The sequence below is a fragment of the Clavelina lepadiformis genome, chromosome 1, assembly GCF_947623445.1.
Source record: "Clavelina lepadiformis chromosome 1, kaClaLepa1.1, whole genome shotgun sequence".
In the NCBI taxonomy this organism is placed as follows: Eukaryota; Metazoa; Chordata; class Ascidiacea; order Aplousobranchia; family Clavelinidae; genus Clavelina; species Clavelina lepadiformis.
The window spans coordinates 5,251,645-5,265,431 of NC_135240.1; the positions used below are offsets into that span (position 1 = coordinate 5,251,645).

At 39.4% G+C, this 13,787-nt stretch overlaps 3 protein-coding genes across 5 annotated transcripts; 1 reads left to right on the forward strand and 2 right to left on the reverse strand.

Moving 5' to 3' along the window:
- Window positions 1-79: 79 nt before the first annotated feature.
- LOC143468617 (uncharacterized) lies at window positions 80-5,579 on the reverse strand. Its single transcript, XM_076965950.1, has 17 exons — window positions 5,464-5,579; window positions 5,164-5,298; window positions 4,822-5,019; window positions 4,152-4,243; window positions 3,909-4,025; window positions 3,087-3,240; window positions 2,756-2,927; window positions 2,654-2,679; window positions 2,311-2,463; window positions 2,066-2,215; window positions 1,718-1,915; window positions 1,399-1,490; window positions 1,086-1,202; window positions 769-922; window positions 403-574; window positions 283-308; window positions 80-199 (listed from the first exon to the last, which is right to left on the reverse strand). Exons 1-17 carry the CDS (start codon window positions 5,531-5,533, stop codon window positions 132-134), a joined length of 2,094 nt encoding a protein of 697 aa, XP_076822065.1. The 5' UTR covers window positions 5,534-5,579; the 3' UTR covers window positions 80-131.
- A 2,137-nt stretch (window positions 5,580-7,716) lies between these two features.
- LOC143448877 (uncharacterized) lies at window positions 7,717-9,053 on the forward strand. Its single transcript, XM_076948801.1, has 2 exons — window positions 7,717-8,018; window positions 8,108-9,053. The coding sequence occupies exons 1-2, from the start codon at window positions 7,887-7,889 to the stop codon at window positions 9,002-9,004; spliced, it is 1,029 nt and encodes a 342-aa protein (XP_076804916.1). The 5' UTR covers window positions 7,717-7,886; the 3' UTR covers window positions 9,005-9,053.
- A 398-nt stretch (window positions 9,054-9,451) lies between these two features.
- Window positions 9,452-13,709, reverse strand: LOC143454642 (cationic amino acid transporter 4-like). 3 transcript variants are annotated; one of them, XM_076955024.1, is made up of 11 exons: window positions 13,586-13,709; window positions 13,155-13,331; window positions 12,890-13,034; window positions 12,562-12,773; window positions 12,265-12,433; window positions 11,865-12,162; window positions 11,395-11,561; window positions 11,188-11,236; window positions 10,687-11,142; window positions 10,409-10,517; window positions 9,452-10,108 (listed from the first exon to the last, which is right to left on the reverse strand). In XM_076955024.1, exons 1-11 carry the CDS (start codon window positions 13,662-13,664, stop codon window positions 10,029-10,031), a joined length of 1,941 nt encoding a protein of 646 aa, XP_076811139.1. In that variant the 5' UTR covers window positions 13,665-13,709; the 3' UTR covers window positions 9,452-10,028. The 3 variants fall into 3 exon arrangements, with proteins under 3 accessions (XP_076811139.1, XP_076811140.1, XP_076811138.1); XM_076955025.1 differs by having other exon boundaries at window positions 10,413-10,517; window positions 10,687-11,236; XM_076955023.1 differs by having other exon boundaries at window positions 10,687-11,236.
- Window positions 13,710-13,787: the final 78 nt, after the last annotated feature.

Below are 13,787 nucleotides of genomic sequence, written 5' to 3' on the forward strand. Positions count from 1 at the left end.
AAGTTCAGCACTCCAGCTAACTCTCAGAGTAACTTGGGTCAACCGCCTTTGGGGTTCACTTTTTCGTATAAATTCTTGAGACGTGTTACAGTTATTTTAATCACATCAACTATTACGTAACCATAACAGGGTCAAGCGCCGTTCACAAGTTTCTCCACCATACTCATTACTGCCACCACTTGGATTCCCTGATTTGTAGCTGTCGTGTAAAAATACAAAGTTCAGTTACCGGCTAGGTTCAAGTTAAGTTGAGTCGGTGGAGCTTAAACAGTTTTATCTCACCATAGTTGGTATCCGTGTATCCCCACCTGCGAAAAATAAGATTGTTGCAGAATATATACGAGAAGAAGCAGTAATTCCAACGCGTCACTAAAGGTATTGCTAATCCAAACCACGCCCTACCAGTCAAAGCATCCGTTTGGATTTGAAACGAAGTCTAACTTGGCTTGAGGGTAAAGAACTATGACGTCATTCAAAGCCGCTACTTCGTTATATCCTGCATGTGTGACGAAATCTTCGTCGGCAACTTGGGCAGACTGTTGGCATCCATGGAAGACAACGTGCAGTCTACAAGCTGTGCATTGGTGCAATAATCATTATAAACAAAATCGTCAACGCGACGTAATAAGGGTGTTTTTTGTGCACTGGTAGCCTACATGAAACGTGAACATTTAACAAAATCCGAATAACAATTTAATGGACTCATTCGGCAGACTTCATACAGCTAGTAGGCTACAAAGACTAGCCTACTGTTTTAGGCCTAGCAACCTTTGTTTCCATTTTTGCACGAATTAGGCACGAAGAGATATCCTTCGTCATCTAAACCATTGTAACTTGAGAAGATTCCACCCGATGCAAAGAATTCGGTTTGATCAAATGTGGTTAATGTTCCATCGATGCTATTCACCGGATAACTCGCTTGCTAGAAAAGAGGTCAGTACTTGGCGTTAACTGCGTCCCTATTGAAACTTTAATTAGGGACAACAATATAAGACGATTTCTTACTGGTTATTAATATTACCTTCCAAACGTTGAATGCACAAGTTTTAGAGTTTCATAAAATGTGGACTTATACTTTATCGTACCTGCAAGTCGCCGTAAATATGACTCAAAACCTGGTACGCTCCATCATAGTTGCATTTCAATATCTTATGTTGTAGCGTATTTAGTCTGTCGCATTCACCACCGTAGTCCATGGTAGGCTGAAAAAATCAATCTGACATTAAATTAAGCTTAAATTCTTGAAAGATAGTCAAAATATAAGCACTGTTGCAAAATGCTGTTATCACACAAGATTTCAAATGATTTGCTGTAGTTAGATTTGTGGTAATGTGTATGATAACTTTTTATTACTTATTAGTCGTATAAGACAGCATTAAAACAACAACGGTGACTCACAAATCCATTTTGAGCCTGAATCGAATACTCAGTTTTGATGTTTTCTTCATTAACAAACTCTTTGTAATAATCTTCTGCTGCTTGTACCACGCCTATATTTGTAACGTCATGAAGTAATTACTCCGCATTATGACAAACAATACCAAAACATTTTTAAACAGCGCAAACGTTTTTTTCGCGCAATTAAGCCGCTTCATTGTTATATGTGGCTGAATCAAGCCATAGCAACAGACAGCAGTATCAGTTTGTCAAGAAATACGCATCTTGTCACACTAATTACACGCAAATAGACTATAAGAGCTACTGGTCAACATCCTACCTTGTCTCACAACAGTGTCTACGTCACCACTGTACAAGAAGACCCGATCATTTTGCATGTTTTCTACAGCATCAATGCTCTCTGCATAAGCTCGGTCTCTTGTCATTTGCTGTAAGTCGGCGACATCGATTTGGTTCGGATATTCCATGCATGCACCGGTTGCTGTGAACAGGTTATTCCCAGCACACATGTAAGGACCTGTAGTATATGGATTGAGGCTATGTAAAGTCAAATACTTCATATCAAGAATAAATTGGGCCCTCAACGCATTCTGTTCTTCTTTCAACATTCTGCCAGACATATTCCGTGTCTGAAATGAGTGCATTGCAAACCAGTTATAGCTCGTACCTCCTGCTAGTACTCCAACTCCCATGAACACTTCAGAGTGAGCGACATGCATTTGAACCGCCATGTATCCTCCCGCAGATAGACCGCTGACCGAGATGGAGTTTGGATCGATTCTGAGAATACTGTCACCTGGAACTGTCGGAGGTAAGTCTGGAAGATGTTAAACATAAAAAATGAACTTCCAGGACATTTGTATTAATTGCTGTTTGGCATCTAAATTAACTTCAAGTTATTCAAATAGATACCCGTCGTTGTGTCAGAAGTTGTGGGAGAAATAACAGCAGAAGTTGGGGGTACAGCGGTTGAAGTTGAAGGCGGGGGCACGTTGCCTCCACTATTTGTCATAAGCTTGTCTATCATACTCTTGATTGCAGCCATTTGGATTCCACTTTGATAAGCTGCCACAAACTAATCGTTATCAGCTTTCTAAAATAGTGGGTTATATAGTTATAGATTGAACGTTTTTTTAGCAACGGTTGCTGTTTAGTTATGACAAGTCAGAAGGCGGGCGCAAAGTAAGCTTGTCTTACGCATATGAGGAGAGGAAAATTTCTTCAAGCCTGTAGAAAATTATCACCTTTGACTTACCGTAATCAGCACCGGCGTATCCCCACCTACAACGGAATGAGACAAACAAAACTTTTTATGAAAACGAAAACTTCAACGCTTGGTGTGCCAAGGCACTCTTACCAGTCGAAACATCCGTTTGGATTCGAAACCATGTCCGACTTTGCTTGAGGAGAAAGAATAATGAAGTCATTCAGGTCCGCCACCTCTATGTATCCTGTTTGCGTGACGTAATCTTCATTGGCTACCTCTGCGGACTGCTTACACCCATGCAGGGAAAGATGTAACTTGCAAACTGAAAAATAGTATAGTTTGATCATGACCCACAAATAAAACTTATTTTGTCGTAACAAGAGTGGCATATTCTGTTACTTTGCGAAAACATATCCAAGTTAGAATACTGAACAAAACACAAATTTTTCAACACTTTTTTTATAGAAATAAAGGCAAAAACCTTTGTTCCCGTCTTTGCATGATTTCGGGACATAGAGATAGCCCACGTCTTCCAAACCGCTGTAACTTGATAGGAATCCACCTGATGAATCGGAGAATTCTTTCTGATCAAACTTCATCAACGTTCCTTCTGTGTTTGCTGGGTAACTCGGTTTCTGGAAAAGTAAATACCGGATTGCCATTAGCGTTCTCTGTAAAACGTTGTTAATTAATTTACTCAAAACTTTTCTGAAATGAAAATCAAGTTCATATGGAAATATATCAGATAAATTCGACTAAAAAGAATGGTGTAAAAATCTTTTTGTTTGTTTTTGAAAAGATAAATGAAATAATTCGTAACAAAAAATGTGGTTTAGGTGACATGACATGGCATTATTTGCGTGGAAAAATCTCAGTTTAATTTGGATTAATATGCGTAATTTTATATTTTGATTAATGTTAAGTAATTTTGCAGCTTCAAATTATTAAATTTTAAATATTGCTTTTCTGTAACTATTCTACTGTTTATTTGTTATTACTTTATGCCAAAGATGTTAGTGCATTTAAGAAGATATAAACGCAAGACCAGCGTGCATAAAGCTGAATCTAGAATTGCGTACGTGAAAAATAGCCCTCTCAGAACGTGGAGTAAAATGCCTGTGAGGTTCACTTACACTAAGTTCATTTTAAGTTGTCCTAGGCTTCTGTTTTCTATACAACATAAAAAGATCTCAAAGCAGATAAAGAATGCTTTTTAGCAATCATGACAATGTCCCCTTATTATACCATTCTCCCTAATTAGAGCAAGTACATCATGTAGCCTATATATATGGTTGATGCAAACCTGCAAATTTCCGTGAATGTGATTCAGAGCTTCGTAAGCGCCATCGAAATCACATTTGTTGATGTAGTGCTGTTGCGGATTTTGTCTCGAACAGGTTCCTCCGTAGTACACGGTAGGCTGAAAAAGTGCCCAGCTAAATCATCGTTGTTTGCTTTAAAATTCTAGGCCTATTTAATACCTCATCCGGTATTGCTTAATCTAATTGTGATGTAGGATTATGAACGAAAAAGTACTAAGACTTACGAAACCATGTTCTGCGTTGGTGGAAAATTCGGTTTTGATGTTGTTCGCGTTGACGTATTTGCTGTAATAATCTTCTGCTGCGGTCATCACACCTACATTTGTTACGTCATAAAGTAAGAATAGTGTCAAACAATATCGGAATAATTAACTAGCAAAACAAGCTGTATTTGTTCCCACGGTCTTGCAATAAATAGCCTACCTAGACCTAAACAAACACAGAATACTAAATTTACTGTTATCAAACTTTGTATCAAAATATTTATCCCAGCCTTAATTCTGCGCGACTAAAATCCAGCGATGGTTTCTTACCGTTTGACTCAAGTATTCAATCTTTATTTTCGAGCGTTTTGTGGTTTTCCAATAAAGACATTTCTTATTTCTGTTTTTATGAGTTTGCTCAAACCGAGTAGGCTACTGCTTACCAATAGGATAAAGGCAAGCGTCTGTTGCAAAACGCAGACCAAGGGCATCGCAGATTGACAGCAATAATATAGCCAGCAGGCTTCTAAGCATATAGCCTAAGATTTTTTCAGCAGTAGTTCAAGCTTTTGTAGCTGCGGCCAAGTTTGAATGCAACGGTACCGACGTATTCAAACATTTTTTAATTGAAACTGAAAACCACACCACTGATTTACTCATTGCAGTTGCGCTTATAACTACGGCTACTCACCCGGCTTCACCGTAGTGTCGCTTTTGCCGCTGAATAAGTAAACGCGGTCATTTTGCAAGTTTTCCAGCGGGTCGATCTTCCCGCTTGAGGCCGCACTCTCAGTCTGCTGGAACAAGGTGTTGACGTTGATCTGGTTTGGGCTGGCCATGCATGCGCCGGTTGCTGTGAAAAGCTGACCTTTGGCGCACCAATATGGCCCTATGGCATTACAACATGGTCAGCTATCAAGAACGGTACTGTTTATAATTTTTCACTTACTAGAAAATTAAAACCAACAAACTGTAAGTAACAGGAACAGTTCAATATTAAATCGTTTCGTTAATCGCAGTAGAATTTGCTCACCCCCAGCAAACACTCCAGCTCCTATGAAGAGATCAGAGAAGGCGACGTGCATCTGGACCGCCATGAATCCTCCTGCAGACAAACCACTGACCGAGACGGAAGATTTATCAATCAAGAGATTTGATGGAAGTTCATCTGCATAATATTTATTCAATTTCAAAAAATAGGATATGTAGAAAAATCACAAATTTTCCTAAAACTTAGTAAAGTAATTTCAAGAACAATCTCACCGTTGGTACCAAGTCGTCAATCTACTCTAGCTATCTATATGCGTCAATTCAAAATAACTCCACAACACACCTGTAGTAAATTGACCAGATGCCAACGCGAACGACAGTACGATGACGTTGATGCAATGCACTAAATGCATAATTCTTATTTTAACTTTTAAACCCTTAAAACAAAATTACTTTTAAAATAAATTCAAAGGGAAGGTTTTGCTGCAGCTCTTCTTGTTAAAGAATTCTATCCTTTACGTTCCCTTTATCCTTCAGCGAATGAGAACTTGGGTTGCTTTTACAAAGATATACGCTATGTATGCACCTTGTGGTTAGTCGTGAGAAAATGAACATTTGCGAGGTGAGTTAAATAAGAAAGTAACTTCTGGGCAATCGCTTCGTTATTCTTACTATCCTTTCCATGTCATTTTCTCCTGTAAACTATTTACTTTAAAAAGGAAATTTTCCAAAATTGAAGACCTTTGTAGGCCTATTCAAATTGCTTCAAGTTGGACGGATCTGTTATTTGAACGTAATTTCAAAACCTTGATTTCAAATGAATCAAAAACAGACATTGTTTCAATTGAAAAAATGACATCATGAAAACGATGTTGCATTTTAATTGAAATAATAAAATATCATAAATTTGATCCAAATAGCCTGATCGTTGTGGGAACATGTTTTAATATTAGATGTTATGCCAATTATGACGTATTAATGGTCAATATGACAAAACAATAGATATATGTCCAGCAAATGAGAACCTACATTAGCGACATTTCATTTGTAATTAATGCGTTTTAACAAATTTTCAACCATGTTTTTATTTATTCCGATTGATTTAACCGATTCAAAACCGATTATCGCCATTAGCGTCGTGTGTTAAAATTTTTGATGCGTATATGATACGATCACGAACCATTATTTTGCCTTTTTTCCTCCAATTAACATTTACACTTTATGAAAAAAACAAAAATACCGTCGTTCCGAAAATGGCTTTTTGCAAGTAATCAAGTAACTTTCAATTCGTTAATTTGTTTGTCATTGATTAGGTCAGTAAACAAAAAATGTTGAATTTATCGATTAATTGCAACGATTTATAGTTGTGATAAATTGAACAACAACACTTCATACGACGTTAATTTATCGATGGAATTTTAAAGTACATCCAGCAAGGACCCTAAGGTCTGGATTTTATTCTACATTCTAACAGAACGCCCGATTATTGAGAGACAAATCGTGCGAAAATGTCTTGATCCCGTCCAATAGTGATCAATAGCACACAACAACAGATTAACAACAATGTCATCATTACGTAACAATGATGTAACAATGAATTTCCCGCGGTTGACAACAAGTGCAGATAAAAGCGCTCAAACAGAGGAGATATATTAGGTTAAAAGTTGCCGCTTTACCTTTCCGCTTATGACCAAAAATCTCGCATTTCCAGACATGGAGTCTCTGCTTCGTTTTCCGTTACCGGCTTGAACGGGTACGCCGCTGTTCCTGTTCCGCCCTTGCGGGAATTAGAGTTCGCTTTTCCCACGGATCTCGCTTCGATTTCGCCTTTCCTAAACCTCTTTAATCGCGGCGATAACGCCTGAATTAGTTAAGAGGATTTTCTTTGCCATTGATCCGCGATCAGGGCTCATTTATTGCGATGTTTAGATGGCAATTATGCAGCTCGTTATGGGCTTTTTTTGGAAAAATGAAAATAAAAGTAAGAACCACCAACCGGAGATGACTGCTTGGACTGGAATAGAAGCGGCGTTTTCTTGATATAGAGATATGCAATATCAGGTAGTTAAGGCTTAAGTTTATTTTACTTGTCAGCTTTCAGCATATGCGACCACAACAGTATTAATGAAAATATGCATCGCAACCCGTAGTTTTCGTAACAACTATCAGGCATACCTTTTACTGTCAGGTCATTTGAAACTGCAGCGACTGCATAGCAATTCTTGAGTAGAAAAAGTGTTCAAATTTATACCAAGAAATTTTCTATTTTTAATTTAGCAAATAACAGTGTGTTACTTTTTTTAGTAAAACAAAGACAGGATATAGTTTGGCACTCTGAAGGTTAACTTAATATTTTTCTACACGAGCTTTGGCAAACATAAGCTTGCTTCTTCAGGTGTACTGCGAAATGGCTAGAGTGCCAAACTATATCCTGTATTTTATTTTAATATTTAGTTAACACGATTCAGATCACATCAACAACACATCAACTATTTTATTTTAATGTGATCTGAAACCGTGTTTACCAAATTTTAAAGTAAAATAAAAGACAGGATATAGTTTGGCACTCTAAAGGTTAACTTTATATTTTTCGACACGAGCTTTCGCAAGCATAAGCTTGCTTCTTCAGGTGTACTGCGAAATGTAGAGTACAGTTCACCTAAAGAAGCAACTACTTTATTTTAGTATGAATTAGTATGAGCAGTGTTAGAAAATGTTGTTTCGACAAATACAACGTCGGCCTTAAAACCTTTGTCAAATAAAACCATGCCAAGACGAATTAATTCTTTTTCTATTGAATCTTTGATGAAACCGAACACCCTTTCCGATGCTCAAATATTACGTCATCATTGCGATAATGACGAACATTCTACGTCATCAAACGATCCAAACTCACAGGTAAGATAAATAAACTTAAAGACTTGTTTGTCGATTTTTATTGCAAAAGATTTTTTGAGCTGCCGTGTGACTGTACCTCATCTTTTCAGAGCTTGACGACGGAGGAAGACAAAGAAATTAAAGATGATGAGTCGAGAGACGATCCAAACTCACGTGATAAGGAGAAAACAACCAAGCCCATCCTATCTGGTGAAGACTTAAGATGTTCTTATAACGATCACGCAACTGTAAAGCCGGGACTTAACGGAGCTAGCGTGGATGCAAGAATCTCGGAATCACTTCCTTTATCACGCGGACGCTTCCAACCTGAAACCACCGACCCCATCAGTGAAGCTACAAACGTCATTCCAGGGAAATCCCCATCAACAATGGCCGCCCTGTCCGCGTTCGCTTATAATTTGCCGCTTATTCAGAGAGCGAGTCAGGTTGCTACGTCATCAAACTCATTTCGATTTGGTAATGACGTCAGCGAACCCATGTTTCTGCGTTCATTCTACCAGAACTCCATGGCTGGACAGAGCTATTCGGACTTCACTGACTCAAATTCACAACCAGGTGGGCCGCCGGCCAGTTATGACCTGACCTCGCTAAGGAGACTTTATCCTGCACAGGTTGCTGGTGGCCAACCCTCGCATTTGTCTAAACAGAAATCACAAATTTCTTCTAATCCGCTGCTCAATGGAGACGTTGCCGTCAGAAGTAACTGTGACGAAGTAAGCCGGAAGAATGCGCGGGAAGAAAATGTTGAAAACGGCGATAGAAAGAGAGTTCGAACTGCGTTCACCGGACATCAACTGGTTGAACTTGAACGTGAGTTTATCGCCGACATGTACCTCACTCGTTTGAGGCGGATCCGCATCGCTCACGTCCTGAACTTATCAGAGAAACAAGTCAAAATCTGGTTCCAAAACCGCAGAGTGAAGAAAAAGAAATGCCGTAAACCGCAAGGTGGCAGCAGCGATGCTCAAGACAGACATGATGATTAGTATCTAGTATCTGCATTAGACAACTTCACGTAAAATGCCTTAAAATCTTATATAGAGACATATTTTGTAAAATGCATTGTGTGAAAATTTGTAAATTTTGCTTGTTCTGTCGCCGAAATTCAAATAAAAATGATTTCATGAGTTTTAATGCATCGTTTCATTGCCGAGCTATTTATTACAACAAAGCAATTGGTCAATCTTAATTAAGTTCGTTATTCTTCATCATCTACAAATGATCCCATGATTTTGATTCATTATCTGCGGCAGCAAGGACATTTAGGTTACGTGCATGACCTTAAATAACACACGGAAATATCATTACGTCATGTCTGGAATTGCACGCTTGCTGCCGATAGGAAGGAACAAATCACGTGACTCTTCCCACCCCCTTGACTGTACATAATGTATACAGAGATATTGATACGCGCGAGTGAGTCTTGTTTGTTTTAATCAAAAGACATCAGTTATTTTTAGCGATTATGAACAAACAGCACATGTAACACTGTCATTGTCATTGCACATTTATCACAGTTAGAAGGTCATGTTCCCAAAACTTGACCTAACGACACGTCACAAAATCGCACTTACAGAAACCAGTCCTGATAGTGAGAAAGAGTTCATGATGTGGAATATACTGTAGATTCGTTGTCCTTAAGATAAACTTTTCAACGAGGTTCCCATTAACACGGCGCGGTTGAAGGAAACCGCAATACTTCATTAATTATTATCTTGTCTTTCATAGTTGTTATTTGGCGATTACGTCACTGTTTTGTATGCATTATTTTCACAACGGTCAGACTTCATTAACAAACATTTCGCACAAGGTTTTCAGGTAAACAACAACAACACCAAACTTATTTACCGACGTTTTTTTGAACATTGCATAGCGGTGTGACTTTCACTGTAATCTTGCTCGTTTTTGAAGGAATTTCTCTAACACGAACGCCTAGTTTTATGAAGTATACAAAAGGCTGCTGGGCTATGGGGTAACTTTAACAATAAAACAGACATTTGTCTTAAAACTCTATTTTTCTTCATTTTCTTCTTTGCTTTTCTTTCCCGCTTTGCTGTGGGAGTATCCGTACGAGAAGTAAATTACAAGTCCTGGAAAAAAAATGAAATTTAGTTTCATGAATTATTGAAGAAATGTCCATTACTGTAGTTATCATGGTTCTTTAAATATAAACACTAAATGACGTCAAAACATTCAACTATGCGTCAGATAGACTGCAAAGTGCTTTTGGGTGTGCTGTTATTATAGGCCACAGCACTGCCAGCAAAAACATACAACAGTTCTCATTTTTTTACATTTAACAACTTGTGGTTTAGACCAAATCAGTTTTTGTCCATTTAAAGCAGTTGCTGGAATGAATACGTTTAATTTCACCCAACTCACTCACTCACCGACCGCAATCCATATCCCGAGACGTATCCAGGTGAGGGCGCGGAGTTTTAACATGAGCGCGATGTTGATGACGATGCTAATGAAAGGGAGGAACGGGACCAGTGGTACCTGGGTTACAACAACAGTCGTTCTCATTTGAGCCTGGCAGGTTATTTTAAATAAGAAATTCATGACATTCATTCAATTAAGATAAATTCCAAACTTCAATAAACTGTAATGAATTTGAGTATAGACTCCAACCTCAAATAAGGTTCGATGCGGATTCCTCTCGTCTTACCTGATATGTTTTGATAGAGTCATCTTGTATGAAGAGAGAGATGAAGCCAAGACACAAGAGACAGGTTACCACCAGGATGACAAAAATTGTGATAAACCACCACTCGCTCACGTGAGCGATCCCGAAGAGTAGCATGATGGTCGCAGAAGTCGAGCACGAGACGGCGACCATAAGACTGTAGAACGGCAGATCGCCAGGTTTGCTCGCTGCTGTCCATTGGACCAAGAAACCGAGCCGGGAGTAGAGAATGCTCTTCTTTATCGTCCCGTACTCGCTCGGCAAAAGCGCGCGATTTTCCGCGGCGTCGTTACACCCCATTGTGTCGTATGATCTGTACTTCAACTCGCCGTCTTCCCGCGAATCGAGCTCCGTGGTGCGAAGAAGAGTTTCTTCATTTTGAGCTCCTTCGCGCTTTTTCTCCGCAGATTGCTTAACGATGTCTTTGAGTTCAGTGACCTCCATTTTTGGAGTATGACATTTGATGTCTTTGAGTTCAGTGACCTCCATTTCTTCACTGTCTTCCATGACGCAATTGTCAGAGCGATGATAACTGCAAGAAATGGAAGAAACCAATCTGGTGACGTGGTCGCAAAGTGTATAAGCCTATACCATCCACACCGAGCAACCGAAAACTGCATTAACCGCTTAAAACGTCCACATAACACACTGCTAGTACAACATAGGCGGAAGCGAAGTCATGTAGGCTACCTTGATATTTTGTTGGGAGCGTATCTTAGTTTGATGACGCACGCTGCCACGAACGTGCAGGCCAGAAGTTGACCGACAGCAATAAACTCAACCAGGGTGGTCAGGCTGAAAATGACGGCCATCAAGGAACTGACTAAGGCGACAATGATTGTTGAAACGTAAGGAACCTGCAAAGTAAATGATGGAAAAATTGAGTTATGGAAACAGCTCAATCGCTTTCCGCCAAAAAAACTTTATCCACTATGAATGCAACTATAATTAAAAGCTTATAAATTAGCCTGTAGATTGGGAAAGCAACGCTTTGTCCGTCATGTTAAGCGTAAGTCTTAATTCTCGTTCCATCGTAAAATATAAAAATTTCATGACCGTAAAGTAACAGATATCCCGGAAAGGGTTATACGTAACGTCTTAGATGTTACAGTTTTACATCTTTGACTCTGTTCTTAAAATGAATAATTGATCCAACTTGCCTGTGTCTTCGAATGAATGATCGTAAAAAAATTCCAAAGTAGACCGTCCCTTGCCATGGCGAGCAAATATCGCGGAATGACGAACATGATCGACAGCAGGCATGTCACCATGGCCGCCATGGCTCCAATAGACACCACATACTTTGCCCAGATCCAGCCACGGGCCTCGTAAGCGCTCGGGTATGGCGTGGTTGGCGATATTTCATACCACGGGACTATCAAGGTCAAAGCGCCAGATGCACCGACAAATGAAATCACAACAACCGTGATTGCAATCAGCAAGGCAAGTGGGATGTCCCTAACAACAGCGCATTCATTTACTCATCAAGGAATATGTTGGTTATGTCATTACATCTGCAGATTGGTCGTTGCGCAATAGAACGGATGTGAAGTGGCTTACCGGCCGGCATTAATCGCTTCTTCCGTGGCGGAAGCGACCACCTCGTACCCGACGTAGGAATAAACTAAAATCGTGGCTCCGCTTATTGTTCCTGACCAACCATGCGGAAAAAATCCGCCTTTTACGTCTATCCAATTTGCATCCCATTTCGCGAGGTAGATTCCAGTTGCTGTGTATAGTCATACCGGAAAATTATTCCTGTAGGCCTACTATGATTAAACTACAATGCTTTTGTAACAACTCACTAAGTGCATTGTTTTTATCATCGTTACGTCATAATAATGCCGTTTACGCTACCTATTATGAAGATAATAATGACAACGTTGATGGTGGCGATGACGATGTTTACTTTGGATGAGAGTTTCACTCCCAACACGAGAATAAAGGCGAAGAAAAGGATAAAACCGGCAGCCAGGAAGTCTGGATAATTTGCCACGAATTTCCCATCCATGTGAAGGGTTTGATTCATGTAGTTGCTGATTGCGTCGCCCGCCAGCCCGTCCAAGTATCTGTTCAAATTGTAGTGTTTTGTGCTTGTACAATACTTAGAGTAGCGTATGACGTAATGAACGTGACGCACTTCTTATGCGGTAACAATGTATCAAAGAAAATACTGCTTTCTAACCCGCTACAAGTTTTTGCTATAGCTGCTACGTAGATGGTGTGTTCCAGGGCGACGTTCCAACCAATCAAAAATGCCCAGAACTCGCCGACGCTCAGGTAGGTGAACTGATAGGCCGAGCCAGCCACAGGTATTCTAGCGGCAAACTCTGAGTTTGTGACATCACACATCAAGTTTATTTCAAACGTTTTCCAAACAGCTTATAGCAGGAGATATGTCAAATGCACAGTGCACAAAGTGCTTGCTGGTCATGAAGTATTAAAAATACCTGCATAGCAAATAGCAGACAAAACAGCAGCTACGGCGGCCAAAAGATAGGAAATGACGATGGATGGACCAGTTATATTCCTGGCCACCGTGCCTGCCAGTACGTACAGGCCAGAACCTATCATGCCGCTGATGGCAAGAAAGGTCAGGTCGACCAACCCAAAACACCGCAAGAGATCTGAAAAGCAATGTAGATACGATGAATATTTTATATTATGGCCTCTGTAGATTTTATCTGGTTGAGAGGCTTTTCATGGGGCAAAGACACGTTAGTGTGTAGTTTTAAGTAAATGTAATAGCTAAAAATTTACCGAAAATGAACAAACTTAGCCATAAGCTAAATCCGTTCAAAGAACTCTATTTTGTAAATAGCCCCTTAGTAAATTACTCTGATATCCTTGATGTTCTAATTATCTAATACAATGAGCTCACCTTGCCTCTGCATGTCTTCAGAAATGCTCTTTTTACGGAGTAGATTGTTGAAAAATGTTGAAACCTTTTTTTTTGACATGTTTACAGAAAGAATTTCTTATTCTTTTCTCAAAATATTGTAACTAAAACACAATAGTCAAATAGAGCATTTTCTTTACCCATGCATTGTAAAACATTACGCTAATTACACCATAATTCATTA

Bases quoted from the DNA above. Each gene is read 5' to 3' on its own strand.
- LOC143448877 (XM_076948801.1), top strand. From the start codon at position 7,887: ATGCCAAGACGAATTAATTCTTTTTCTATTGAATCTTTGATGAAACCG. The intron at 8,019-8,107 runs GTAAGATAAATA...TCATCTTTTCAG, and splicing joins CAAACGATCCAAACTCACAG to AGCTTGACGACGGAGGAAGA.
- LOC143454642 (XM_076955023.1), bottom strand. From the start codon at position 13,664: ATGTCAAAAAAAAAGGTTTCAACATTTTTCAACAATCTACTCCGTAAA. The intron at 12,774-12,889 runs GTTAGAAAGCAG...CAATTTGAACAG, and splicing joins ATAGCAAAAACTTGTAGCGG to ATACTTGGACGGGCTGGCGG. The intron at 10,518-10,686 runs GTAAGACGAGAG...GTTGTAACCCAG, and splicing joins ACTCTATCAAAACATATCAG to GTACCACTGGTCCCGTTCCT.
- LOC143468617 (XM_076965950.1), bottom strand. From the start codon at position 5,533: ATGCATTTAGTGCATTGCATCAACGTCATCGTACTGTCGTTCGCGTTG. The intron at 2,928-3,086 runs GTTTTTGCCTTT...ACTATTTTTCAG, and splicing joins ATGCAAAGACGGGAACAAAG to TTTGCAAGTTACATCTTTCC. The intron at 309-402 runs GTAGGGCGTGGT...TATTTTTCGCAG, and splicing joins CCAAACGGATGCTTTGACTG to GTGGGGATACACGGATACCA.